The 25954-nt window shown below is 47.6% G+C and overlaps 6 protein-coding genes across 6 annotated transcripts; 4 read left to right on the top strand and 2 right to left on the bottom strand.

Moving 5' to 3' along the window:
• Positions 1-925: 925 nt before the first annotated feature.
• Positions 926-3697, bottom strand: LOC120676487 (non-specific phospholipase C6-like). The gene is made up of 2 exons (XM_039957798.1): positions 1743-3697; positions 926-1554 (listed from the first exon to the last, which is right to left on the bottom strand). The coding sequence occupies exons 1-2, from the start codon at positions 3025-3027 to the stop codon at positions 1268-1270; spliced, it is 1572 nt and encodes a 523-aa protein (XP_039813732.1). The 5' UTR covers positions 3028-3697; the 3' UTR covers positions 926-1267.
• A 138-nt stretch (positions 3698-3835) lies between these two features.
• LOC120676524 (thylakoid lumenal 17.9 kDa protein, chloroplastic-like) lies at positions 3836-5065 on the top strand. The gene is made up of 3 exons (XM_039957850.1): positions 3836-4156; positions 4288-4481; positions 4592-5065. The coding sequence occupies exons 1-3, from the start codon at positions 3912-3914 to the stop codon at positions 4843-4845; spliced, it is 693 nt and encodes a 230-aa protein (XP_039813784.1). The 5' UTR covers positions 3836-3911; the 3' UTR covers positions 4846-5065.
• LOC120676548 (transport and Golgi organization protein 2 homolog) lies at positions 4867-11697 on the top strand. The gene is made up of 4 exons (XM_039957877.1): positions 4867-4904; positions 9881-9965; positions 10580-10774; positions 10872-11697. Exons 1-4 carry the CDS (start codon positions 4894-4896, stop codon positions 11028-11030), a joined length of 450 nt encoding a protein of 149 aa, XP_039813811.1. The 5' UTR covers positions 4867-4893; the 3' UTR covers positions 11031-11697.
• Positions 11698-13720: 2023 nt separating this feature from the next.
• Positions 13721-16281, top strand: LOC120676509. The gene is made up of 4 exons (XM_039957835.1): positions 13721-14404; positions 15174-15414; positions 15563-15680; positions 15772-16281. Exons 1-4 carry the CDS (start codon positions 13824-13826, stop codon positions 15861-15863), a joined length of 1032 nt encoding a protein of 343 aa, XP_039813769.1. The 5' UTR covers positions 13721-13823; the 3' UTR covers positions 15864-16281.
• Positions 16282-17301: 1020 nt separating this feature from the next.
• LOC120676529 (probable 3-beta-hydroxysteroid-Delta(8),Delta(7)-isomerase) lies at positions 17302-19484 on the bottom strand. Its single transcript, XM_039957858.1, has 4 exons — positions 19192-19484; positions 18603-18749; positions 18400-18508; positions 17302-17811 (listed from the first exon to the last, which is right to left on the bottom strand). The coding sequence occupies exons 1-4, from the start codon at positions 19322-19324 to the stop codon at positions 17556-17558; spliced, it is 645 nt and encodes a 214-aa protein (XP_039813792.1). The 5' UTR covers positions 19325-19484; the 3' UTR covers positions 17302-17555.
• Positions 19485-20627: 1143 nt separating this feature from the next.
• Positions 20628-25871, top strand: LOC120676451 (DNA excision repair protein CSB-like). Its single transcript, XM_039957713.1, has 7 exons — positions 20628-21053; positions 21160-21306; positions 21441-22004; positions 22087-22489; positions 22620-24082; positions 24384-24818; positions 24909-25871. Exons 2-7 carry the CDS (start codon positions 21214-21216, stop codon positions 25581-25583), a joined length of 3633 nt encoding a protein of 1210 aa, XP_039813647.1. The 5' UTR covers positions 20628-21053; positions 21160-21213; the 3' UTR covers positions 25584-25871.
• The last annotated feature ends 83 nt before the right edge of the window (positions 25872-25954 follow it).

The raw sequence follows: 25954 nt of genomic DNA, 5'->3' as shown, positions 1-25954 counted from the left end.
TCTTTAAAATTTTAAAATCATTTGAACACATGTTCATGGTCGTGTTTCCTAGATAAGATGTTCGAAATTTCTTTTCAATTGGTGGCTAAGACCACAAATTAGGTTAAATAACACAAATATCATTTTTCACTTAATTTATTCTATTATTTGAATCACTTGCCTTACAAATTTGATTTAATTAAAAAATTGCTTGAAATACATTTAATTAGTTAAATATAGCAAATAAACACAAAACTACCCAATTTTAACATGGAGTACCATATGTTATATGAGAAGAGTAGAAAAAAAAATTCGAGGTGAGAGGAGATTTTTTTACTTTATCGTGTGTCTAAATAAAACATAAAAAAACACGGCAAAAAATGACTTTACCGACTTTGCCGTGTGTTATATTTTTGCCGTGTGCCCGATAAAAAGCACACGGCAAACTACCGGAGGAACACGGCAAATACACGTTTTCTCGTAGTGAATGCTTGCTGCATTGGCTAAGCCTGCATAACAGCCATTTTCACCCAACCAAACAAATCGGGCCTGCACCGTGCATATTAGCCCCTTATGTATCGTACCAATCGCAATCACCGAAAGCAGACTGTTTAGTTACCAAATTTTTTTTTTGCGCTACAATAACTTCAAACAATTTATCACTAATTAGGAGTATTAATTGTGGATAACTGACAAAATATATTTCATAATCCACGAGTGAAAATCGCAAGACGAATGTAATGAACCTAATTATGCAATAATTAGACAATATCGTGCTAACTAGGCTTAATAGATTCGTCTCGTGATTTTCCATCCATCTGTGTAATTAGTTTTATAATTAGTCTATGTTTAATACTCCTAATTAGTGTTGTAAAAATTTTCAGAAACTTTTGCCCAAAATTTTATGGGAACTAAACGCGCAACAGACAAGAGAACAAACAAAGAATTTTTGATATACTAATAATCCATATAGTATTTCACATTAAAATGATGCTGCACAGCTGCCCAATCTACATTTGAGCTCGAGGTTTCAAGATCAGATATTCAGACTCTTATACATTTGATGAGTACATTGGTATAGCAATTTTGCTAAGGGAAACTGCAGAAACAGAAGCAGAAGCTATATATATAAAAACTCAGTTCAGAATTCACTACTATTCGGTTACGCTAAGACTTCAGAGACGATGTACATTTACCTTTCAGATGCAAGACCATCTGTTCTTCAGATCTGTTAATTAGCTACGTGTATTAGCAGACTTCAATCAGGGGCTCGAGCCGGTGCTCTTACTTAGTTACTTGTGAGAGACGGCCTCATGGTCACGATGGCGGACTCGTTCGCGCCCAGCCGCACCGCCTGCTTGCTCGCCTGCAGAAAGCCCGTGATGGCTCGCCGCACGTACGCGTCGGCCTGCTTCACCGTCATCGTCTTCGTCCGGGCCTCCTGCGCGAGGCTCGTCAGCATGTAGTCGCCGTTCAGGAAGCTCGCGAGCTCCACAAGCTCGCGCTGGAAATCCGAGAGCCAGCCGTGTTCTTTGGGAGGGGTCGGCCTCTCGAATGGCACCTCTGGCAATGTCTCTGCAACAGAAAGAGTAATGGCAGTTAATTGAGCTTCTGATTCATGGGATTGTTTGCATGGATCAAATCTATTGAATTCTACAATTGAGTTGTGCATTGTGTTCATCTCTTCGATCGAATCTGTTGCTCGATGTTGAGTTGCTGATGAGCATGATTGAAAGATTCGGAGGAAAGATTGGTTGGCATACCTGGGCAGTCTGTTCTTGGTTCGTCGAGCTCAGTGAAGATGTGCTCGAATGTGCCGGCCCACGCATCCCGTTTGGTGAGGAAATCCGACGAGAGGTTGAAGATCTTCTTGAGGGTGGCCGGGATGGAGGAGTGCTCGAACTCGGAGGTGTCGGTGGGCCCGACGGGGCGGCTGACGACGGTGCCCTTCTTGATCCACGGCGAGACCATGATGGTGGGCACCCTGACGCCGAGGCGGTCGAACTTGAAGAAGAACGGCGGCGGGCCCCGGATGCCGTCGGGGCTGGGCACGCCGGCGGTGGGCGTGGCGACGTGGTCGTAGAACCCGCCGTGCTCGTCGTAGGTGACGATGAGCAGCGTCTGGTTCCACTGCGGGCTGGCCCGGAGCGCCTCGTACACGTCCTTGACGAGGCGCTGGCCGTTGGCGACGTCGTGCGCCGGGTGGTCGTCGTCGGCGGGGGTCCCCGTGAGGTCGAAGTACCTGGGCTCGATGACGGAGAGCGCCGGGAGCACGCCGCGGCGGGCGTGGTCCTTGAAGGCGGCGTCGTAGCGGTGGAAGCTGCGCGCCGCGTGGCGGAGCGCGCGGAGGCGGCGGTAGAAGAGGACGGTGGGGATGGTCTTGAAGTAGACGGCGAAGCCGCGGCCGTCGGCGGCGAGCGAGTCGAAGATGGTGCGCTGCGGGTAGCCGAGGAGGAGGTCGAGCTTGTCGTGCGCGACGGCGCCGCGGGAGGTGGCGGAGTAGAGGAACAGCCGGTTGGGCTGCGTGGGCCCCGGGATGGAGGAGAACCAGCGGTCGAAGACGGCGAAGGCCGGGGCGAGCGCGGAGAAGGCCGGGAGGAGGGCGGGGCGGAAGGCGCGCATGACGGCGGAGGAGAGCAGCGCGTTGACGGAGAGCGCGCTGCGGACGAAGCCCGACATGGAGGGCTGCGCGGCGGCGCCGGAGATGTTGCCGAAGACCTGCTCCAGGACGTCCTCGAAGGAGTGGCCCGGGTCGTCGGGGACCACGAGGTCGGCGTCGGCGGACACGCAGATGGAGGAGGAGCTGTTGGCGGCGGAGGGGGAGGAGGAGTTGGGGTTGCACTCGGCGCCGGTGAGCCCGTCGACGGGGAGCCCCAGCAGGCGGCGCGTCCACCCCAGCATGTGGTCGAACGACCGGTTCTCCAGCGCCAGCACCACCACGTTCTTTATCGGGCTCGGCCGGGCGGCACTGGCCTCGCCGCTGTCGGCGAGGAGGATCAGGAGGAGGAGGAGGAGGAGAGGCTGCCGCCGCGGCGATCCCGTTGCCATGGCGCGTGCTCGACGAAACGCCGTGCCGCGGGGCGCGGTCTGCGGCCGCGCTCGTGCGAGTGCGGGAGATGGAGCCGGGACGGGAGGGGTATGGGCTGGCGGCCTTTGGCGGCACGCGCCTGGTCAGCGGCCATGGATGCATCCAAGCACCTGTGACTCGGGTGGACCTCGACCGTGGGGGAACGAGAGAGTGGTGGGTGGCGCGTCGTGTCTTGTCGTGCGCGCGTGCACGTGGACATGTGTCAATGTGGGCGCGGCCGCAGCCGCGGCCGTGTCGGCTCGGCGCCTCGTCGGTCGTCGCTCCGCCGGAGATCATCGACGGCTCAGAGAGCATCGAAGCTGGAGAAGATTGCACAGCTCAGCTGCGCACCTGCGGCACCAGTGGCAGCGTGGCACATTGCACAAGTTCACGAGTCGATTCGATGTGCATCGCAAGCTTGGTATGCAACACCCACGGAGTCGGCCAGGTCGCCCAGCTGTGTGCCTGTCTCTGCTTGATCTCTTGTGCCGACCATGGCTGGCTCTCTCTCTATCTTGGTGTTTAATACTAGCACTAGTCTTCTCTTGGAGTTTAATACTACCACTAGTCTTCTCATGCATTTCCTTCAAAAAAAAAGTCTTCTCACGCCGTCGATGCTTGAAGAGAGAGAGAGAAGGGCGCCTCATGGGCCCACCACCGTTGGCCACCGAAAAGTGCCAGCCCGCCACGACCGGAGGAGTAAGTAAAGCCCACGTGGGATGAGGCCCAAGGAAATTTCTCCGGCCCGGCCCATCGAGTCGTGCTATTGGCCATTTGGCCCTACGCCCTCCCCCCAATCGAGTGGCGCGGAGCAGAGGAGAGAAAAGTATCGTGAACGGCGGCGACAAAGGGGAGGCCGCGAGAAATGCCGGCGCCGCCCTGTCCCCCGCCGGCCCCAGAAGCGGCGCCGATACTGCCGCGGCTCCTCTCCTCGGTCGCTCCGGCAGCGCTCGCCGCCGCGCTGGCCTGCGGTGCTGGCCCAGGCCCCGCCGCCGTCGTCGCCCAGGCCGTCCCGTTCGTCCGCCCCCCTCCCCAGCAGGGGAGGCCCTTCGCCGCCCCCACGCCGTACGCGCAGTCCCAGAAGCTGCAGCTTGGCCTCGACAAGCTCGGGTTCGTCTCCTGCCCTGCGTCCACGGTGGCTCCTAGTACTTTATTTACCACTGCAATTGGAGATGCTCTGCTCCTGAACCTGATCGCAGTTCATGTGTCGTGTCGTGTGTGCATGCGTGTCCATGGCGCAGGAAGATCAGGCCATGCCCGTCCACCAACCCCGGGTGCGTGTCCACCAACCCGCTGGGATCTTCCGGCTCCTTCGCCTCCCCGCTGCTCATCCCGGAATCATCCGCCGGGGACAAGGCCGTGCAGGCGCTGCGGCAAGCCATCGAGAAGACGCAGAGCAATGTGGACTTCAAGGTCGATGAGGATACGCCTTACGGTCAGTATCCACACGCCGTCCGGATCGAAGCTCGCTCGAGCAGCTTCAGTGCGGGGTCGATTCGATCGGGCACGCACGAGCTCAGCTCATCACGCGCGCACGCGTTTCAGGCCACTACATCGAGGCGGAGATGGACGGCGGCGTGGGCCGGGACGTGATGGAGTTCCTGGTGAAGGGAGACGCCGGCGTGGTGGCGTACAGGTGCATGGCCACCAAGGTGACCTTCGTCTACCCCTTCACCACCGCCGTCGGCGACTCCACGGGGCAGAAGCAGAGGGTCGCCGCCATCTCGCAGGAGCTCGGATGGTACGCCCCGGACATCCAGTCCTCCATGGACTCCGACGACGCCGGCTATCCGCCGTGAAGAGTGGACACCGGAGGACCGATCATCACTTCATCCATCGTCCATCGGATGGAGCAGAGGTAAATATACGTTGGCTAGGTTCGTACCTGTGCGTTGTTATGTGCAACGAAAAGTATATTAATCAATGTATGAAAATAATTCAACTTTGTAAAACTTCTACAAAATTTTAACTCTGATGGTAAAAGTTTTTCCAAAGTAATATATAGAATGGGTAGCACGATGATCATTTTAGTAACATGCTATTTTAAGGTTAATTTAGAATCCATTATGCAAGTCCATTATGTAAGAGGACCCTATACACAAGTGTTAAACACCACTATGTAAGTCCATCATGATGCAAGTCTTCTTATCATAATGGGCAGAGCTGGGAGTATTTTGAGTTTGTTCTATGCATTCCGTCCCCATCAATACAAACGCCATTTGAGATGAATGGCATGCGGATACTTGTAGTAACGCGATTGTCATGCGAATAATCACAAACTCAGTTGAGGAAAGTACAGCAGGAAAAACTAGCTCATTCTATAAATCTAGAAAGGCGTTTGTATGAGGGTGAACCTACCAAAGGTAACTTGTTAGATTTCCTTGAAAACTTTAAGCAAGCTTTACTTTCCTTGATGGCCATAGGAGTTTTTCATATGTATTGCATCACTGCAATCATCAATAGCAAACACAATTGCATTCGGAAACTATTTCTTTGAAACCCTGAAAACATACAACTTGGTTAAAATTTGAAAAGCAAACTACCCGTTCAAAGCCAGAAAACAACAACAAAGCAAAACCCAAGTTGACAAGAGAGCAGATATTTTGCTCATCTCCTAACAATAGAAGATGGTTTGTATGCGCTTCCACACATATGTGATTTGTACCTTTACGAACTATTTGTGTTCCATGGCAGGACCTCCATTTGTAATACGGGATGATTATGAGTTTATGACCGACAATAATCAAATTGATATTTTTCTTGCATTAATTTGGTGCTCTAGATCATGTGATAGCGCTTTTCAGCCTTGAACTGCCGCCGTTACATCATTGTCTTAGGCTCACAATAGCCGATTTGAAAGACCACGCACCGAGTCATTTTGTTGAACACTTTGCGCGCGTGAGTGACGATCCAGGCTCTAGGTCAAGCAGAGCTGTAGCACATTGCTGCGCATACACAATATATTATGAAGCAAAAGCCTGCATCCTATACTATGCCCTCAGTCCTCCTAGCTTAGCAGTTAGCACTACCCATCCTTCCCCAATTCAAGAGGCTTTTCCGTTGCAGCGATGCTCAGGCCGGCGAGTCCGAGAAGCGCCAGCGGCGGTTTCACCCCTGCCTGCCTTGGGAGAGCTGGCGGCGTACCGGGCGGCGGGCACAAGTCGGGTACATGATCTGGGCCGTGCACTTGCTAGAGCACGATTACGACGGCCCGCTGAAATTGGAGCTGACGATTTAGACTGCAAGGCCCATCCAAAGCGGATGGATGATGGTGCTACTAATCCGGTCCGGCCTTCCCAAAGTCTAAGGGATAAGTCGTGCTATGTACATATGCACATTTGCAGGGGGAATTTATGCAAATACGCCTCTTCGCTCGTTCGCCATGGTAGGCCTGATCGAGCCTAACCACCGGTGAGGTGCTTCTTAGCACACAACAGCTCCGGCGAGTTACATATCCTTCTCGGCCCTCCTTGCCGCCGCTCGAAGCCCCCAATCAATTTTAGGGCATAATTATCTGAGAAACGAAAACCGGAAACTGGACCAACATACCTGAAATTGAATATTTCGGTTATTAGTTCGGTCCCATATTCTTATTAACCGAACTAATTTCAGTTAATTTGGTTTTAACCCTTGAAAATAAACGAAAAAACCTAACTGTATGTAGTAGGCCCAAAAATTACGGCCCGGTCCAATATACCCGACCAAACAGTAACCACCGCCAGCCATTACGTTCAAAAAAAAAAAAAGAGTAACCACCACCAGACCCCACCCCACCCGGCCAGGCGGCCACCCGCTCCCCTCCCCACTGGTGGCTCCCCGCTCCCCTCCCTCACCCGCCCGCCGCCGCCCACCCCATCCTCAGCCACCGGCCCACCACCATCCTCATCGCGGGCACCTCCACCACCGCCTGCTCCGCTCTCCCGCTAGCCCGCCGCCGCCCCCACTCGCCAGCGCAGCCGCCGGCTCCCCTCCGGTCCTTCCCTGTGGCGGCGGCCTCTGTCCCCCAGACAGCGCAAGCGGCGGCGGGCGGCACAGCGCAAGCAGCGGCGGGGCGAGACCGCGGCACGGCGCAAGCGGCTGCAGGCGGCACGGTGCAAGCAGCGGCGGGGCGGGACAGCGCACGACGAAACCTTTGAAGCAAGCTAGCAAGTTCTTCGCCGGCAAGAAAGGCACTAGATCCACTCCTATGGCTTCATTTGTGCTTTGTTCATGTTGATTTGTGCTTAGTTCATGTCGATTTGTGATAATTTGTGTTTAGTTCATGTCGATTTTTGTTGAGATTTTGATGTGTTCACTGGTACCTCGGGTAGTTCGGTCACAATCGAAACCGAACCGAATTAACCGAACCTGAAATTGCTCGGTTCCCAGTTTTCTTAGGAACCGATCGGCTCCTATTCTCTGGTAACTGAATTTACTAAAATAACTGAAGAACCGATCGATTCCATTCGGTTAGACTGAACACCCAGGCTGAATCTCAGCCATGTGCATTGCGGCGTGGGCGTGGGAGTGCCACCCAGCGCATCGCCTACTCTTGCTCTTCAACCGTGACGAGTATCTCACCAGGTGTATGCCCCGCCCCGCCCTGCTCCATTCCGTGCAGCTCTACCGCCGCTTGTTATGTCCGATGCATCTATCTCTCTAAGCCTACGCACCTGCAAATTGGCGCAGGCCGACACAGCCGGCGCAGTGGTGGGCGGCGCAGGAGGACAGCAAGGAGATCCTCGGAGGTAGGGACGATCTCGGCGGGGGCACGTGGATGGGGTGCACGAGGGATGGGAAGCTCGCCTTTCTTACCAACGTGCGGGAGCCCAACTCGATCATCGGCCCCAAGACCAGAGGACAGCTCCCCGTCAGGTTTCTCCAGGTTCGACCTTGTCAAATTTTGTCGAACCTTGTCAAATTTTGTGACTGATTTTTATCTCAAACGATGGCATGATGATGGAGGATTAATCTTAGATTACCGTGAGACGTGCTCTGCATATGCTGCAAGGGAATGAACTCTTCTTAAGATGTTATGTGCTGGTTGGCGACCACAGTGCCAATAAGATCATTTGCAAAAGAAAAATGTAGAGGGCTAGAGGCATGGTTTTCTCTGTCTTCAATGTTAATTGGTTTGCAGTCAAGTTTCAGCATTCGTTTTTGGTACTCAAACAAACTAGTCTTGCCTTTGTAAAATGATTTCTAGAATTAGCACCTGAGTAGCCTATTTGTGCTGCCTTCTATGTGGAAACCTTATTTACGGCCTGTTTGGAGGAGCTAAAGTTGAGTGCTAAACTTTAGCACCTATTAGCACTCATACCTTTGCTAAAAATTTTTAGTTCTGGCCAAACTTTAGCTCACCCTATTAACACTCCTGTTTGGATACACTAGTGCTAAAGTTTAGCACTTTCACCCATTAGCACTTGTATCCAAACTGAGCCTTATTCAGCTTATACCCCCCCCCCCCCCCCCCCGCCCCCAAATAGTTCCCTGTTTAATATTTTTGAAGAAAACCTTGCGTCATAGTTGCTTTATGTTGTATGTAGGACAGGCACAGTCCACTGGAGTATGCAACAGAAATTGGAAAGGAAGCATATCAGCAATGTTCAAGAAAACGCTAGCGCTTGGCGGGCGCTAGGCCACTGACTAGCGCCTAGGCTGAGTAAACGTTGATTAAACGCGATTAAACGTTTGCATTTTTTTTACTACTGGGAGCAATACGATACTGTACCAGAAGGCCAAAATGATGAATTGTAAAGGCACATAAGTAGAGACTTTTACCTGCTGTTGCACACTTGTTCTTGACTTCATGTTTGCTCCTCCTTGGCTTCCTACATTCAACAAACAGCTGATTGCAAAAGCCTGTCAATCAAAGAGATAGTACTTAGCAATCTGAAAACATTCATAATTCAACAATAATAGAAGGAAAAAGAGTAGAAACTTATCTTGTAGGGACAGATCTAGTGCTGCACATGTCAGTCCATTCAATCTTCCAAACAGCACCACAAATCCACAATAATGCAAAAGGGAAAAGGCTCAGAAACCACAAATATATCTTAAAGACATCAGTACATCACTCATAAGTTGCATTGCTGACTTCTCTCACAAGTCAGTCATCTCACAAAACACAACAGACAACAAACAAGATAATACTAAATAGATCCCAAATTGCTCAAATCAGATCAAGAAATCAAGCAAATCGATGGGGAAACAGCAACAGATGACACAAAGCAATCAATTTCATGCAAAGGATTGAAGAAATCACCTGAGGCAAGGACACAGGGAAGTGGTGGATCAGGGCGCCTCCGCTGGGAGCGCGCGCAGCTGCTGGGAGGACGCCGCCGCCGGGAGCTGGGAGGGGCCGCCTCGGCTGCTGCTCCCGTCGTAGCCAGTGCCCGGCGGGGACCCGAGGAATCCAGGCGCCCGGCGAGTCGGGGTCAGGGTTGGGCTCGGGGAAAAGGAGGAAGGGGCGGCGGTGAGAGAAATAGCGGCGCGAGAAGCAGGGTGCGGCCCGCAAAACCTAGCCGCCAGCCCTTTACCTGCCCGCGCGCTCTTTTCCCCTGCGCGGGAAAGTTCCCGCCGGCCGCCCGCCCTTCCACCGAACACATCGCGACGCATTTTACCCGTTTCCTCACCGTTTAAACTCCGCCGCGCGCATAATCGCTCGGCCTAGGCGCGCCCAGCGCTTTTATCGCCGCACAGGGCATAATCAATGCGCTGGGGGTCCGATTACCGTTTAATCGCGAGTAAACATACGTTTTTTAACGTTTTCTCGAACATTGCATATCAGTACAATGGTTTTAACCTTATATTGGCTGATGTGAACTCCGGAACCATGGTTTACATCTCTAATAGACCTGGAGGTGATCCTGTGATTCAAACAGTTGCTCCTGGACTTCATGTGCTTTCAAATGGTGCAATTGATTCCCCATGGCCAAAGGTAAGACGTACATTCATTCTCTATGGATATTATGATTAAGAATGTGATTATTTTTTTGAAGTTCTGAAATGCAGGATGCTCATTTATCTTGCAATTTCCTGTGACCTGCTAGCTGACTGGGCTTGTTTTTGCCTTTCAATTGTTTCCTTCTAGAATTCCCTTTGCTAATTGTTTGGTTATTTTATCAACAAATTCCTATAAGCTATTTTTGTGATGTTAAAAGTGCATGATTATCTGCTTTATTTACAATTACAAGAATATATGAGAAATTACTAGTTAATAATGGAACTTGTACTGTTATGTCCTATTTGCTGTTGACTTTTGCATATGGTAAGTTTGTTCTACCCTGTGCTATCTGAAATATCTATTGCAGCCGGATGATTGGTCTGTGTGTGTTATTTTCGCTTTCTCTGAAGCCGATTAAGTAAATTTAGTTGCATAGGTTTATTTGCTAAGTTGGTTTAGTGGCTGTAAGCGTTACTATTATCAGCTGTTAACGTAAGGATACCATTCTTTCTCGCTCTTCTAAGTAAGTTTCAAACTAAATTTCTTCCAATAATTCAAAGGCAAACAATTTTTGGGCATACTTGTAGAATTCATTTCCCACCTTGCAAGCACTGCATTTAGGACAGAGTTTCAAAAAATATCTGGAAACAAATGATGATTCGGAAGTCTCTTTAAAACAAATGGTGGAAGAGTTGATGATGGATACAATCAAAACTGATAAGTCTTTGGTACCTGATACTGGTGTTGATCCTGAATGGGAGTACAAGTTAGGTTCTATTTTCATTGACACTGCAAAAGGACAGGTAATATGTGTGACATTCAGTAATTGAATAGCTATGTAGGTGTCTTTTCATAATTCTTTTAGGATATAGACTTAGCTATTTTTCTATTTGGTTTCAGGCACGATATGGAACACGAAGCATGGTGGTGCTAGCAGTAAAATTGGATGGTGGGGTAACATTCTTCAAGAGGTATTTGGAGAACAGCTCGTGGAAGGAGAATATCATTCAGTTTCAGATGGAGAAGGCACAACATGACTTGAGAGGAACTTTAGAATAACGGCAAAGACTGATCGGTTGCTTATTCTTTTGCTATTGCTTATTTCTGTTCACTTGTTTGTTAATTCCTTTATAGCCGATACGCCAAAGCATTTTTGGCGTGTCCAATAGCCATGTTTTTCTTAAAAAAAAGGTTTAGCATGATGTTTGTTATATATTTTTATTTTCCGGATAATATACATGATGGGCATGTCTATTATGTGAATATGTACTAATGAACATAGAAATTTCATCAGGTTGTTCTCGTCAGCATCTGAAGGCCAGAAGTACTATACCTGCAGCTTTCAACTTGATAACATTAGCTGAGCGCAAGATCAAACTTACATGGTGCCTCTCAGGGCAGTACGATTATTTTGGCCATGGTTATCAGGATTGCTACTGCTGCGGGGATCCATATCAGAAACAGAATTGCTACCTGACAAACAAAGAGTGCTGGTCTAAGTACCCTGCTTGCAACCCTCAATGCCCAACCCTAGATGCCTCTTCCATTGACGAGGAAACCAAGAACAAAGAAAGGATCAAATGAAGAATGGCACCGTACACAAATCAGAAATTAAATCATATGGACATAACAAGTTATATTGGCAGGCAGTAATCCAAACAACGATGTATTCATTAGACATATATTCTTGAAGTTAATTGCTATACACTTTCCTTCCATTTTTGCATTTGCTGGTTTCCATGCTTGCGATCAGGTCTTACCTTTTCTCATTTTGTTGTGGTTACCCATGACACTAAGCAACCATCAGCAATTTTACATTTTGAGAGCAAATGATCTTGTCAAAGCATTATTGCCTATGGCGCAAGTTCTTTGTATTCTACCCTTTTCTTTGATACAATGCTCTTTCATTTCTAATATACAAAAGTCTACTTTTTAATGTGTATCTTTCTCGGACAACTCACGAATATCATATTCTTCATTACTCTTAGGATATCGTGAGATAGAGATATCAAATGGATATAAGTAGTTGGAATGAATTGGAATGAAATTCTCGAATGAAAGGGTGAATGATATTGTGGTATCGAAGTCCACGTTCAACGTTGCAGTAGATATGTTGCCATGTTGGTGATATTAATAGCACGAGCAAAGAGCGATATGTCCAAGTCACTGCAGAACATGTGCTGTCCACTTTACTTTAGATTATGCAGATGGCACTACAATATTTGTGTTATAGATCTCAGCTTCTAGGAAGCAAATATATTATGATCATTTTGCTATTTGTCCTTGAACATCTAACTGGGATCAAAATTAAATTCCGTAGAGTGATCTCATTATGAAAACATCAAACTTATGCATTGCAATACAAAAATCATGAAAACATCTAACTTATTTGGGCGCACTACATGTGATCATCCTTTTAAGTAGCTTTGCATATAGTTTAGCGGCGTTGAGGGTACTAATCAGCGAGATAACGAGGCTGTTCGGCTGATCTGATAAATAGTATTCGGCTGGTAGAATGAATATTATTATGTGAGAGAGAATAATCTCCGAGAACCGATAACAGGCTCAACTATTGGTACGATTTGACAATTTTACTTCTAATCTTGATTTATTGTTGAGCTCTTGTCTGTGAAGTGATAGAAGAATCATGAATAGGGAAACATATGAATTATTATTACTCGCTGAGTTTGTCGCTATACAATAAAGGATTCATATTACTCTCGGTTGTACTACATGACCGATCCATCAATTTTTTCTCCCGCTCTTCGCTTTCCACCAGATTCAAACACCAGCAAAATTTTGGATCGGAGTAGCTCATCGTCGCTAGTTGATTCCTTGCACTAACACCATCACGACGACCCCAACTGGGAATTTGACTGGAACCCAGCCACCCTGAGCATTGTAGTCCCCTCTTCATCGACCCTCAGCTCATTGCCAAGCTCCGTGTGGTGAGCTCTTGGTGAACCCTATCTTAGAGACCTCTTTGATAGTTTTGAAAAGCTTCAACAACATTTTATTGTACCGTTGATGTGTTGCAGTGACGGGCCGTTCTCTCAAATAAGGTGAAAAATGAACTTATAAACTGATGGCAACTACTCCCTCCGTTCCAAATTATAAGTCATTTCAAAAATCTTGGAGAGACAAACCATCTCAAAGTTTAACTAAAATTATAGAGAGAAGTACAAAAATTTATGGCATCAAATAGGAATATTATGAAAATATAGCTAACAAAAAATCTAATGATACTTCATTCGTATCATAACTATTATAATCTTGTTATATAAATTTGATCAAATTTGAAAAACTTTGACTCTCCAAGATTCTTGGAATGACTTATAATTTGGAACAGATGGAGTAATTTTTTTTCCTTCACATACTCTTACTACAGTTGCGCTACATCAGATGAACAATACAGAAACCTAAACCGTGCCAAACAGCCTCTAAGGTCAGCATATTGTCAAGTTAGACTATAGAAATAATTTGGTGGGTATCATCCACGAAAATCCAATGGAATCAAGCATCTACCGCGCGTTAGCTGAAAATTGTGGTCCAGCTGGCTCGCACGTTACACCAGCCAGATCAGCCAACGGTCACTTCCTACCGCGCACCGGGCGGCACAATCACCACGACCACTCGCTGCCTTCCACGTGGCCACCTACCTCCTTCTACCCCTCTCTCCCCCAACGGCTATTCCGGTATTCCCCCAACACATCGCCGCCCCGTTCCGCCTGCCGCGTCCACTCGCCTTGACCGCGAAAAAGAAAAGGAAAAAAAAAACCGCGCGCCACCAAACAAGGAGGAGAGGGAAGAGGAGGGTGAGGAGGAAGAGAGGAGAGAGAAACCATAATCGAAATGGGCAAGCTCCTCTGCGACCCCTCCGCCGCCGCCGTCGCCGAGGCTCTGCCGCCGTCACCGGCCCCGGCGCCGCCGCCGCCGCTCCTCGCCTGGCCCTCCCCGGGCCCCGCCCTCGAGGTCTCCACCGCGCCCGCGGGCTGGGACGCCGTCTGGGCGCTCGAGGACCAGCAGCGCCGCCGCCTGCTCCGGATCTGGGAGCGGGGCGTCGCGTGGAAGCCCTCCCCGCCGGGCGGCGAGGAGGCGGCGCCGGCGCCCGTGGTCTTCCGCCTCGACCACGGCGGGGAGGTCGACGCCGACGGCAACTGCCTCTTCACCGCCGCGCGGACGGCCGCCGCCGCCAAGGCCGACGCGCGCGAGCTCCGGCACCGCGCCGTGCGCCGGTTCGCCGAGGTCTACGCCGCCGCGGGGGAGGACGACAAGGGCGCCGTCGACGCGGCCGTGAGCCACCTCTACGCGCCGGATCTCAAGGCCGGGTGGGGCGTCCACGTCGTGCAGGAGATCAAGGTGCTCGCGCCCAAGGCCCAGCGCGACGCGCTCGACGCGGCAATCCAGGAGCTCGTCGATCTTGGCATCCAGAGGTACCCGCACATGCACCTCCCGGATCTAGTCTCTCTTCTATAGCTCAAATCTTTTATTTTTATTTTTTGGTCGCGGCGGATCATGATCTCAAAGCCTCGCCTTTTTCTGTTCTTTTACTGATTATTATTTCGTTATTCATGCTCTTAGTCTCATCAGAGCACATGCAATGTTCCTATCCTATATTGCATTCTTGAAAGAAAAAAGAAGCCCTGATTTCCCCCAATATGCTTGTTCTTAAGATAAAAGTTTAGTCATTTCAGCTGATCTGCATCTAGCGATTCGTGATTCCTTTAGCTCTTTTGGATGCTACCATACGCACAAGCACTGATTCATCCAATCTTGTGGCATCATGGAGATGCAGGAAATTGCCTCGCGACTTTAAACGAGATGTCCTAGTATGTTATCCTTGATAAAATGGTCCAGAAGGATGGAATCATTCTTTAAGTTCTGTGACATGAACGAGATGTCAAATTCTGAAAGGCTTGCTAATTGAGACCCAATTTCTGAAATTTCTTAACATGAATGCCGATGTAATGGGAGCAACTTGGGTTGCATGTGGATTAAATCCCAGTACTCCATTTAGTACCAACATGCTTGACCCTGGTACAATTGTACATCTTAATCACAGAATCTCTACTAGTTTTGTGCTAGTTTGGGTTTCCTTGACTTTGTTCAATTGTGGACAACCTACAGAGGCTGGTCACTGACCCTCTGAGCTTTCGAAGTCCAATGTGCTTATATCACATATTTATGTTGATTGCTTTGCAGGGAAATTGCTGCTGAAACTATCTACAAGGAGAGATGTATCGCTGTAAACAACGGAGAAAATTGGGCCAAGTATATGTCCATTTCTGGTTCCTCAGAGGATGAGCATGACATTATCACCCTGCAGTACACAGAGGAAGGCTTACTAACAATCGATGAGAACAGGGATGGCCGCGCAGCTGCATTTGGTGATGATATTGCAATTGAGTGCCTGGCAACCGAGTTCAAGAGAGAAGTTTATGTGGTAAAGTCTGAACATGTGAATATGATATATTGCCCAATTATGGCACACCATAGAACTAGCCATTATTTTATATCTGCATTGGTACTTTGGTAGCTGAAATGTAGCCCTTTGTAATCTGATTGGGCCATTTTGTTGTGCTTTGATATAGGTGCAAGCTCATGGATCAGATGCAATGATTGATGAGGACAATTGTGTTTTCTTCCTCCCACATCGTCCTAGAGGAGAAATTTGTGGACCACCAATTTTTCTATTCATGAAAGGAACAGGTGTGTTGCAGATTGCAAACCTCGCTGTGTCTTTTTCTGCAAATTTGGTGATGTATCCACTTAAGTAAACTGTACAAATATTTACTTGCAGCCTGGTGCGGTGCTGGTGCAGACCATTACGAGCCTTTGATTGCCACTGTCCTCCAGCATGTTACTCCAGACAAGGCAGCTGTTGTGCTTTGAGGATGACTGGCTTTTTTCCTTAGTTTTTAGTCAGCGGTGGAGTTGAGACAATTTTGTTATCGGAGCTAGAGGTGCTGAATTGAGGAGCAACATCTTGCCCAAGAGAGGAGAGATATCTGAGTATTTGACTGTGTTGCAGGGTCTTGCCTGCTTCTGAATCTTTGTACCATGATTCGTGTTGTATTGTGATTTTGTTATTGTATGTTTATGAATAGGTTCTGACTAGCGAGGATATTCAGAGAGTGGTAGAATACCGGATCTAGATTTTTGGGGTCTGATGTTGTTAGCCATTGTCAGCCGGCATTTTTGTATTACCTCCTATGAGGGTTTTTTTTGTTGCCTGTTTTAGGAAATCATTATTGGACATTTGGAATGGAATCGATTCCTTTTTGGCGTTTAACTCCAGCAATTCAACCTCTGTTATTGCTCAACCTTCTCTTGTACCAGCTATTAGTAGAGTAAGAAACTACTGATGCTTTCTTGTCGCAAGTCATGACGCTTGGTATGGGTTCAACAAAACGCACTGGATGTTCATATGCAAAAGTGAGAAAGCTATAGGATGTACACAGATGAGGTCTCCATATGTAATTACGTCCTGTGTTGTCAAATGAAATATTTTGTGAGTTCAGATGCAAAATGGGTAATAACTGATGAGTCTCTGAATGCAAATGTTTGTCCACTAGTGTACGTTAATCAGATCTCCATGCATGATTAGTAATTACATCCTGGGTGTCTACTAAACCTTGCAGCAGTTTAGATGCAAAATGATTGATGACTCATGAATCTGTAAATGCAACTGTCTGTGAATTTGTAGTGAAAGTTGTAGTATGAGTTTCATCATGTTCTGTGTTGCTTAACTGTACTGATAACTTTGCTTTCTCTTGTTCCCTGCTTTTATTTGACACCGGAGTTGGCTTTTACAAACTGTTATCAGAGTACTTAACGATTTGAATTTGGTTTCCATCTCAGCAATCATTGTTATTGTTTTTAAATATTGCATTTGACTAGTTAAAAGGATGTCCATCTAGCAAATAACTGAGACATATTTTAATACCTGCAAGATCATATTAGCTGCTGAGGCAAAATCAGAGGGCGCCATAACAAAATGGGACCGGCTTGCCACCTGAAATTTTATAGGTCACAGCGGAAAGTTCTACTGAATCATATGCCTGCAATTTAGCCGGGGATTAAATCTAACTGTGCAAGGTGAAAATTTCAGCTTATGGCAAGGTGAAAATACACGCACGAAGGACGATACAGAATCATCAAAGCAACGATCAGAATCACAGGCTCAGCTATTGTCACACTAGAATTGGGGTCTGTTTGGTTGGAGAACAAGTCGTCCATCCGAACACCGAGAGAAGCTGGAGCTGTATCTCCCATTCCACGGCGTCCATCCAACCAAATGGACCCTTAGTCAACCATCTAAGAAAAAGAATAGACTTAAGTTTTTCTTTGCTAAACAAAAAGGGCTTTTGAGTTAAGAGTACAGCTTTATCCTCACAAAAAAAATGGAGTACAGCTTTATTATTTAGAAGGAATAGCCAGCAACCCTGTTTGATTGGGAATAAAATCACATTTTTCTTGCATTACAATGTTTGTTTGAGCAAACGGTAGAAGCAGTTTTCAGTTCAAACACAAGAATTTCAGTGTCAAGTCTGAGTTCTAACGAAACGGTGGCCAAGGCAGTTTTTATTTGGTCTTCACCTTTTCAGCTCGAAATGCTCCACAGATCTTCTTCCAGGATCTCATGGCAATAAGTGTTGGTATCACAACCCACGAACTATTCGCACCAATGAAGTATGCCCAGAAGTAGAAGGGACTGGCCCAGAAATTGAAGCCATCCAAGTAGGCAGTAATGAAGTATACCAAGCATCCATAGAGCTGACCCAAGCAGACAGTGAACTGAAGAATATGGCTGTAGGACTTCTGGGATGCAATAGCGTAGCTGCAAGCAGCAAGCTTTTGGTGAGATGAAGTAAAAGTTACATCATTAATCCAAATTCACACAATCCGAACAACTATAAACCAAAATTTCCAACTACTACAGGTAACATGTTCATAGTTTTATTCCTAACACAGTTTTACTAGACAGAAAAGGAGTTTTTTTTTCGATTCTAAAGTGCAGTTCTGACAAAAAAAAACTGTCAAGATGAGGTTTTTCAGATTGGTGCAAGAAGTTCACTAGAAACAGCACATGGTATTCAAGATAGTGCTACTATCTCATGCTCTGCGTTCTGCAGTTGGATCAATTTGATCTACAAAAAGCCAAAAACACAGAACTGAAGCCTTCGCTGATGCATCTAATTACCAAACATTTAGTGTAAATCTACCCAACCAACCTAATTAGTGTCTGACATGAAGAGCAAGGCCTACTTCTAAAAGAAAAGGTTGATCGTCAGGTTCCCTGGTGCCTTATTTCTAACAGAAAAATAAGATCTCCTAGCCAGTTTTGACTGAACTTCATTAGTAACAGAAGACTAGAGAGGACTTGTAGCAGGCTGCATGTAGAGAAGTAGGAATTGAGAAGACATACACAGCAAGCAGTGATGCAGGGCCTTCCAATACCGCAGTAATCCCTTCAACCGTAACAGTTGCGGTGTCCCTAGCAACGTACCTAGAGTCCCCCTTGCTGTACTCTTTCCCTGAACAAGGCAGAACCCAACCACTGTCATTTCAGCTTATCAAAAATTCTGATTTGGGACAATAGTGACAGTTATGATGCTGGCAACAACTTACAAAGTTCATCAAAGAAATTGGGGTTCTCCTTCTTGAAGAAGTTAGGGGTGAAGACGAAGGGACCCTCTATCAGTATGTGGGTTAACCCTGTGAATGCCCACCAGCACATGAGCAGACGGTCGGTCTTGGATAATCTGCCACATTTTCCTGCATGCGAAGACGTGACATGAGCTCAGAACTATAGTATCAGATTGCTTGAGATTTGTTCGTCTTGGGTTACGCGCAAGTCGCTGTTTATGGCTCTTATTAGTTGGGAGTGTTGAATTATACAATCAAAGATCCAGGACGGCGAGACTTACGGGGTTGCAAATTCTAGGTCATCTTAGATGAGATACGCCCAGATTGTTTAAAGCAGCAAATCATGATCTCCACAAGCTAATCAATTTTATAAATTACAAGGTCGAATCCAGTCTCACCAATCTTGGTTCTTAATTTTAGTACATCTTTAAAGCTCCTCATGCTAGCAATATTGCAACTTTGGACAGTAAAATGTCAATTCCAAGAGGGAGGGAGGGAGTGAATCCGGGGTGATGGAGCTGGGGAACAAGCGGGAGGAAGTTGGTGTATGAGGAGCACAGAGTATGGGTACCGGAGATGAGCCAGATGGCGAGGAGGACGAAGAGGGAGGCGCCGATGTAGGTCACGAGGATCGGGCCCTGCGATAGATGCAGCGGTACGAAGCTCGGCAGCTCCAGGTCCGCCGGCGCGTACGGGTGCCCCATTGCCGCCGCCCGCCCGATCTACCTGCAAGAGGGCCCTGCCGCCGCCGATCTGGGTAGAGCCGCCGCCGCCGCCGCAGCCGCAGCGACAGCTTGACTCAAATGGACAGAGGAGAGACAAGATGACAGACTGCTGACCCGGAGAGGATCAGAGGCACGGCATGCAGAGGGTTCGGGGAATTGGACAATCAGTGGATGGCATGTGGGGCCAGAAGGGTGGGCAGAAGGAGTTGGGCATATTTTGCCCAAAGTTAAGATTATCAAATGTTTTCGCTACCGAAATAATATTAGCGAATTCTTTTTTTTTCTGAAATAGTGTGAGCTATTTCACTTGTAAGTACATATAGTACATGCATATTGCACTGTTTGGTTATTTCTTAGAATGGACTATCACGCACTTTGACTACTAATTACGATGTCAAACAAAACCAGTTTACAAAACCAACTTCAGAACCACCGCGCTAGAAACCCTGAAGAATCTAATGGGGCATTTGACAGTGCGATTAGAGGATAGTTACTGTAGCATCACTGTAGCAAACCATCGATTAATTATCGTCATTAGATTCGTCGCAAAAAATTACATCCATCCCTGAAAAGATTTTGCAAATAGACTTCATTTAGCCCACCATGCATGCGAGATTCTCTCCTCGGAAAACGTGCGTGCTAAAAGAGAGGGAAAACCAAACAGGGCCATTTCCACTTCGGAAAACCCTAATTAAACTTAGAGATTGTCTGCATCACATTTAGTTGTGTTTTATCTGTTACAACCGAAATTTTTAAACTGTCTATTTGTGATTGATTCAATGGCTATGTAGTTGTCTGCATCACATTTAGTTGTGTTTTATCTGTTACAACCGAAATTTTTAAACCGTCTATTTGTGATTGATTCAATGGCTATGTAGTTTCTCAATAGTGGATCTACCTCAAAAGACCAAGGAGAAAGGTTGCATTTGTTGCATACTGTGCTAAAAAGAAAAAGCAGGAGGCAACCTAAAGCAGAGAACCAGATCCGCTCTAGAGGCCAAGCAGCCAAGAATCCATTTTTTTATTTCAAAAAAGAAATCCATTGCGGACCAAATTAGGCAAGTATACTAGCAGGAGGGATCAAAGAGCTCCGGTGAATCGTTTACAAATCGCATTCTGCGATGTATAGACCCCCCCCCCCCCCCCCCCCCCCCCCCCCCCCCGGTGCAGAGCGTGGTGGTGGTGGTGCCGCAGCCGCAACTGTTGAGCCTTGACCCGCGGTGTGGCACGCTCGCACGCCCGCACGAGACGAGACCTGGCCGAGGCGGTGCGAGGCCGCGTCGCGTCGGTTCGGTTCAGCACGGGACCCCCCAACCAAACTCCGACTCCTCCCTCCCCTCCCGTCTCCCGGCGGGCAACTCGTCGTCCCCGAGAGGCCGAGACAGGGCAGAAAACCAAACCCTACCTCGCAGCGGCGGGGAGTGGGGTCGAGGGAGGGGCGGGTTGGGGTCGAGTTCGTGGGGCGAGGGAGGCGGGCGTCTCGACTTCCCGACCCCCGCCTCGGCCGGCCTCCTCCTCCCTTGTACGACGCGGCCGCCGGGTGACCCCTCTCTCGCCGCCGAATCAGTCGGCGCTCCGCCGCAGCGCCGCTCGCCCCCGTTCCCCTCTCGATCGTCTGTCTGGTGGACTGGGCTGGAGTGGGGACCCCTTCCGGAACGGACCCGCCTGGATTGGATTGGATTGGCCTCTTCCTCCCCCTTGTTTGTTGGTGCGTAGCTCCTCAATTCTCCCGTCCATCCATCCATCATCGGTCACCGCTTTGCTTGGATGCATTTCTTCTGACAAATTGGATTGCATTTTTCTCCCTCGATCAGAGCCCAAACACCCCTGAGGTCTCCCGGCCCGCCACCTCTTCCTCGCGCCGCGCCATGGACGAGGAGGACGACGACCGGCGCCTGCTGCACAGCCTCGGCGTCACGTCCGCGAACATCGAGGACATCGAGAAGAAAATCCTCTCACAGGCAAGTCTGGTCTCGTCCACTCCCCTCTCACGCCATCCGTATTCGTCCTGCAGCTCACCTTCCAGAACCGTAGCAGTTCCCCACAATCTGTAATTCTGTATCATCTCATGTTGCGACCTTTGTGTGGCGTGCAGGCCCAAGCTGACACAGAGCATGACGTGGAACAAGAAACGGCTGCCAATGACCACGAGAGGGGTGATGATGCCGCGCCTCAGGATGGTGTGCAGGCAAAGCTGCACCAGAAGCTGCGCTCTGTGCAGCTCGAGATCGACGCAGTAGCCTCCACCATCAAGAGAGCTAAGCATGCGGCCGGGAAGCAGGTTGACAGCTCGGACAGTGGTGACGCGCGAGATAAAAAGAAGCAGAAGCGTGCCGATCGCACCTCGCAGGACGATCCTCATGGAGGAGCCCTCCAGCAGGCGCTTGCCGCCGAGCGCCTTAAGAGCCTGAAGAAAGCTAAAGCTCAGATTCAGAAAGAGATAGCGCAGTCGGATCCCTGCCCGTCGGGCTCGGACAAGCGGAAAGATAAGATGCTGGCCATGCTGGTTGAAGAGGAACCGAGGCGTAAGAAGAAGACACTAATGCCATCTCGAGGGCCCAAGAAGATGTTGGCGCCAAAACTGAAGACCATGAGCTACGATGATGACAACGACTTTGACGCTGTGCTTGATGGGGCTTCCGCAGGATTTATGGAAACTGTGCGTATAAGCCATATAGGGTCTCTTTTCCTGTCTTATTTGTTGTATTTCCCTGCCTTCTAATGTTCACACTTTGCTGTAGGAAAGGGAAGAACTGATCAGAAAGGGATTGCTGACACCGTTTCACAAGTTGAAGGGCTTTGAGAAGCGTGTTGAATTACCTGGGCCTTCTCATAGGCAAAATGATCCCTCTGATCAAGTTGAAGAAACCATGGAAGCTTCCAGGATTGCTAAGTTTGCTCAGTCGATGCAGCAGATTGCACAAAGCCGTCCAACGACAAAATTGCTCGATCCAGAATCTTTACCTAAACTCGATGCACCTACTGCTCCATTTCAAAAGCTAGGAAGACCTCTAAAACGCCCTGTTTCTCCCAACTCTGAGGAGCAGGAAAATAAGAGACGAAGGAATAAGACCAAGAGGCCCTTGCCTGACAAGAAATGGAGGAAAGCCAACTCATCGAAGGAATCATTATTGGAAACCGACGGTATGCTTGAGTGTGGTTTACAGTGCATAGCATTTGCTTCTGTAGGCCTTGCAGACACATATGTATTCCTTTTGCCTTTTGTTTATGCAAGTTGCTATAGTGAACTTAGTCTCTCTGTCTTTCGATACAGATGAGGATGATGGGGTTATTGGGGCATCAGTATCTGAGGATGAAGATCAAGCAGCAGAAGGTTTTGATGGTTTATCTCCTGTTATCCTTGAAGGTGGTTTGAGAATTCCTGGATCAATTTATGAGCAATTATTTGACTACCAAAAAGTGGGAGTTCAGTGGCTATGGGAGTTACATTGTCAAAGGGCTGGCGGAATTATTGGAGATGAAATGGGCCTAGGAAAGACTGTGCAAGTCTTATCATTTCTTGGTTCTTTACATAATAGTGGCATGTACAAGCCCAGCATTGTCATTTGTCCTGTAACCCTTCTGCAACAGTGGCAAAGGGAGGCCAATCGGTGGTATCCGAAGTTTAAAGTGAAGATCTTACACGATTCTGTAAATAGGTCAAGTAAAAAGAGCAAGGCATATAGTGATTCTGACAGTGAAGCCTCCTGGGATAGTGATAAGGAAGAGGTTAAACGTGCAAAGCCTGCAAAGAAGTGGGATGACTTGATTTCAAGCGTTGTAAATTCAGGATCAGGTTTGCTTTTGACTACATATGAGCAGCTAAGAATCTTAGGGGAAAAGTTGCTTGATATAAAATGGGGATATGCTGTGTTGGATGAGGGTCACCGTATAAGGAATCCAAATGCTGAGATAACACTGGTGTGCAAGCAACTGCAGACTGTGCACAGGATAATCATGACAGGTGCACCTATTCAAAATAAACTTTCTGAGCTCTGGTCCCTTTTCGATTTCGTGTTCCCTGGAAAACTGGGTGTGCTGCCTGTATTTGAGACTGAGTTTTCTGTGCCAATTACTGTTGGTGGGTATGCTAATGCAACACCATTGCAAGTGTCCACAGCATACAGATGTGCTGTTGTCTTACGTGATCTTATCATGCCATACCTTCTTAGGCGCATGAAAGCTGATGTAAACGCACAGCTCCCCAAGAAAACAGAGCATGTTCTTTTCTGTAGTCTGACTCCAGAGCAGCGTGCTACTTATCGTGCTTTCCTTGCTAGTTCAGAGGTGGAACAAATATTTGATGGCAATAGAAATTCACTGTATGGGATAGATGTCCTAAGGAAGATATGCAATCATCCTGATCTACTTGAGAGAGAACATGCTGCTCAGAATCCTGACTATGGGAATCCTGAAAGAAGTGGAAAGATGAAAGTGGTTGAGCAAGTTCTTAAAGTCTGGAAGGACCAAGGCCACCGTGTTCTTCTTTTCACTCAGACTCAACAAATGTTAGACATTTTGGAGAGCTTCTTGACAGCCTGTGACTACCAATACCGAAGAATGGATGGACTAACACCTGCAAAACAAAGAATGGCACTAATTGATGAGTTCAATAATACAGATGAAATTTTTGTTTTCATTCTGACCACGAAAGTTGGTGGTCTGGGTACAAATTTGACTGGTGCAAACAGGATTATAATTTATGATCCTGACTGGAACCCTTCAACAGACATGCAGGTACAGTTTATTTTTGCAACAATTGGCTTTTAACTGTTTTTGTTCGTGTGTGTATGCATTGGCAAGATTATAAGTACACTTATTGTATCAGACCTAAAAAAGTTGCTGTCATGAAAACTCGATGCCAGTGAGTGATGACATGATAAATGAATAATTTTGAATTGTTATATGCTAAAGCATAATCTCCTGTTTATCATTTCCTTAGCTATGTGTACAAGTTCAGTTTCCTGTTATAACGTTATCTGCAAATTTGCAGCAATATCTGATCACCACTGATTTGATTAATTTGTGTATGATGTAGGCCAGGGAACGTGCATGGCGAATTGGGCAAACTAGAGATGTGACAGTTTACAGACTCATCACACGTGGGACAATAGAGGAGAAAGTCTATCATCGACAGATATACAAGCATTTCCTTACTAACAAAGTACTGAAAAACCCACAGCAGAGGAGATTCTTTAAAGCCAGAGACATGAAGGATTTATTCACACTACAAGATGATGAAGGAAATGGTTCAACTGAAACATCAAATATTTTCAGCCAATTGTCTGAAGATGTGAATATTGGGGTTCCAAATGAAGGCCAACAAGATCAGGTACATATTGCTTCAACTCTGCCAAGCACCAGTGAGCCTGAACCATCTAATGATGGGAATGGGAAAGTGGATGACAACTCTGACCAAGCAGACGAAGAATCAAACATTTTGAAGAGTCTTTTTGATGCCCAGGGCATTCACGTAAGCAATAGTATCTCAAATCTAAGGAAAATTCGAATCCGCAACATTTCAATTTTCTGAACTAACATCCTGTTTTCTGAACTTGCTCAGAGCGCGATCAATCATGATGCCATAATGAACGCTAATGATGACCAGAAGGTGCGCCTAGAAGCAGAAGCCTCACAGGTGGCACAAAGGGCAGCTGAAGCTTTGCGGCAATCTCGGATGCTCAGAAGCCGTGACAGCTTTGCTGTTCCCACATGGACTGGAAGATCTGGTGCAGCTGGGGCGCCCTCTTCTGTTCGCAGGAAGTTTGGGTCCAAAGTCAACAGCCAGTTGATCAGTTCGTCACAGCCATCAGAAACTTCAAGCAGCAGGAGCCAAAGTCTTCCTGTGGGCGCTCTAAATGGCAAGGCGCTGTCATCTGCCGAACTTTTGGCTAAGATTCGTGGAACCCGAGAGGGGGCTGCTTCAGACGCATTGGAACATCAACTCAACGGAGGATCAGGTTCCAATCACGTTCTGAGTCCATCTGGGAACGGAAGCCACTCGTCTAACTCTTCTGACAGAAGCATGATCGTGCAACCTGAAGTCCTGATCCGTCAGTTGTGCACCTTCATACAGCAGAATGGCGGGTCTGCCAGCTCCACTTGCATAACTGAACATTTCAAGAGCCGCATACAGTCAAAGGATATGCTTCTCTTCAAGAACCTGCTGAAGGAGATAGCAACGTTGCAAAGAGGCACAAATAGTGCCATGTGGGTGCTGAAACCTGATTACGAGTGATTGTAGCTTAGTTCACAGGAGAAAATTTTTGCTCTAGGAGTGTTATTTTAGGAATTTTTTGGGGGGAATCTTTTTGGTGGGTGACTGATTCTTTTTGTAAGGAATAACTCCAAAGGAAGAAATTTTTGGACTTAGGAGATGCCTTGTGAATACAGGAATAGAAATCTTAACGGGTACCACTGGTAGAGTCAGTGTGTGTAGGAGTTGTACCCTGATGCAGCTGTCTTGGCATGCTGTACTCTCTTCCACTGGAACCGTCAGCCTAGCCTGGTGGTGATTTTTGCACTAGTTTCTAGTATCTGAAAAGGTTCATCAATCACTCAATTACGAACTCAATTAGCTGGAGTTGTGTCGGTTTAAGGTATGTTCAT

This window comes from Panicum virgatum, chromosome 5N (assembly GCF_016808335.1).
Source record: "Panicum virgatum strain AP13 chromosome 5N, P.virgatum_v5, whole genome shotgun sequence".
In the NCBI taxonomy this organism is placed as follows: Eukaryota; Viridiplantae; Streptophyta; class Magnoliopsida; order Poales; family Poaceae; genus Panicum; species Panicum virgatum.
Note: the sequence above shows the minus strand (reverse complement) of the source record. Positions and strands in the feature narration are given on the sequence as shown.

Bases quoted from the DNA above. Each gene is read 5' to 3' on its own strand.
- LOC120676487 (XM_039957798.1), bottom strand. From the start codon at position 3,027: ATGGCAACGGGATCGCCGCGGCGGCAGCCTCTCCTCCTCCTCCTCCTC. The intron at 1,555-1,742 runs GTATGCCAACCA...TTTCTGTTGCAG, and splicing joins ACCAAGAACAGACTGCCCAG to AGACATTGCCAGAGGTGCCA.
- LOC120676529 (XM_039957858.1), bottom strand. From the start codon at position 19,324: ATGGGGCACCCGTACGCGCCGGCGGACCTGGAGCTGCCGAGCTTCGTA. The intron at 18,750-19,191 runs GTACCCATACTC...CTTCGCATGCAG, and splicing joins CGCCATCTGGCTCATCTCCG to GAAAATGTGGCAGATTATCC. The intron at 17,812-18,399 runs GTATGTCTTCTC...TGCTGCTTGCAG, and splicing joins CCTGCATCACTGCTTGCTGT to CTACGCTATTGCATCCCAGA.
- LOC120676524 (XM_039957850.1), top strand. From the start codon at position 3,912: ATGCCGGCGCCGCCCTGTCCCCCGCCGGCCCCAGAAGCGGCGCCGATA. The intron at 4,157-4,287 runs GTTCGTCTCCTG...TCCATGGCGCAG, and splicing joins CTTGGCCTCGACAAGCTCGG to GAAGATCAGGCCATGCCCGT. The intron at 4,482-4,591 runs GTCAGTATCCAC...CACGCGTTTCAG, and splicing joins CGATGAGGATACGCCTTACG to GCCACTACATCGAGGCGGAG.
- LOC120676548 (XM_039957877.1), top strand. The intron at 9,966-10,579 runs GTAAGACGTACA...CCCACCTTGCAA, and splicing joins TTGATTCCCCATGGCCAAAG to GCACTGCATTTAGGACAGAG. The intron at 10,775-10,871 runs GTAATATGTGTG...ATTTGGTTTCAG, and splicing joins TTGACACTGCAAAAGGACAG to GCACGATATGGAACACGAAG.
- LOC120676451 (XM_039957713.1), top strand. From the start codon at position 21,214: ATGGACGAGGAGGACGACGACCGGCGCCTGCTGCACAGCCTCGGCGTC. The intron at 22,005-22,086 runs GTGCGTATAAGC...ACTTTGCTGTAG, and splicing joins CCGCAGGATTTATGGAAACT to GAAAGGGAAGAACTGATCAG. The intron at 24,819-24,908 runs GTAAGCAATAGT...GAACTTGCTCAG, and splicing joins TTGATGCCCAGGGCATTCAC to AGCGCGATCAATCATGATGC.
- LOC120676509 (XM_039957835.1), top strand. From the start codon at position 13,824: ATGGGCAAGCTCCTCTGCGACCCCTCCGCCGCCGCCGTCGCCGAGGCT. The intron at 14,405-15,173 runs GTACCCGCACAT...ATTGCTTTGCAG, and splicing joins GTCGATCTTGGCATCCAGAG to GGAAATTGCTGCTGAAACTA. The intron at 15,415-15,562 runs GTAAAGTCTGAA...GCTTTGATATAG, and splicing joins TCAAGAGAGAAGTTTATGTG to GTGCAAGCTCATGGATCAGA.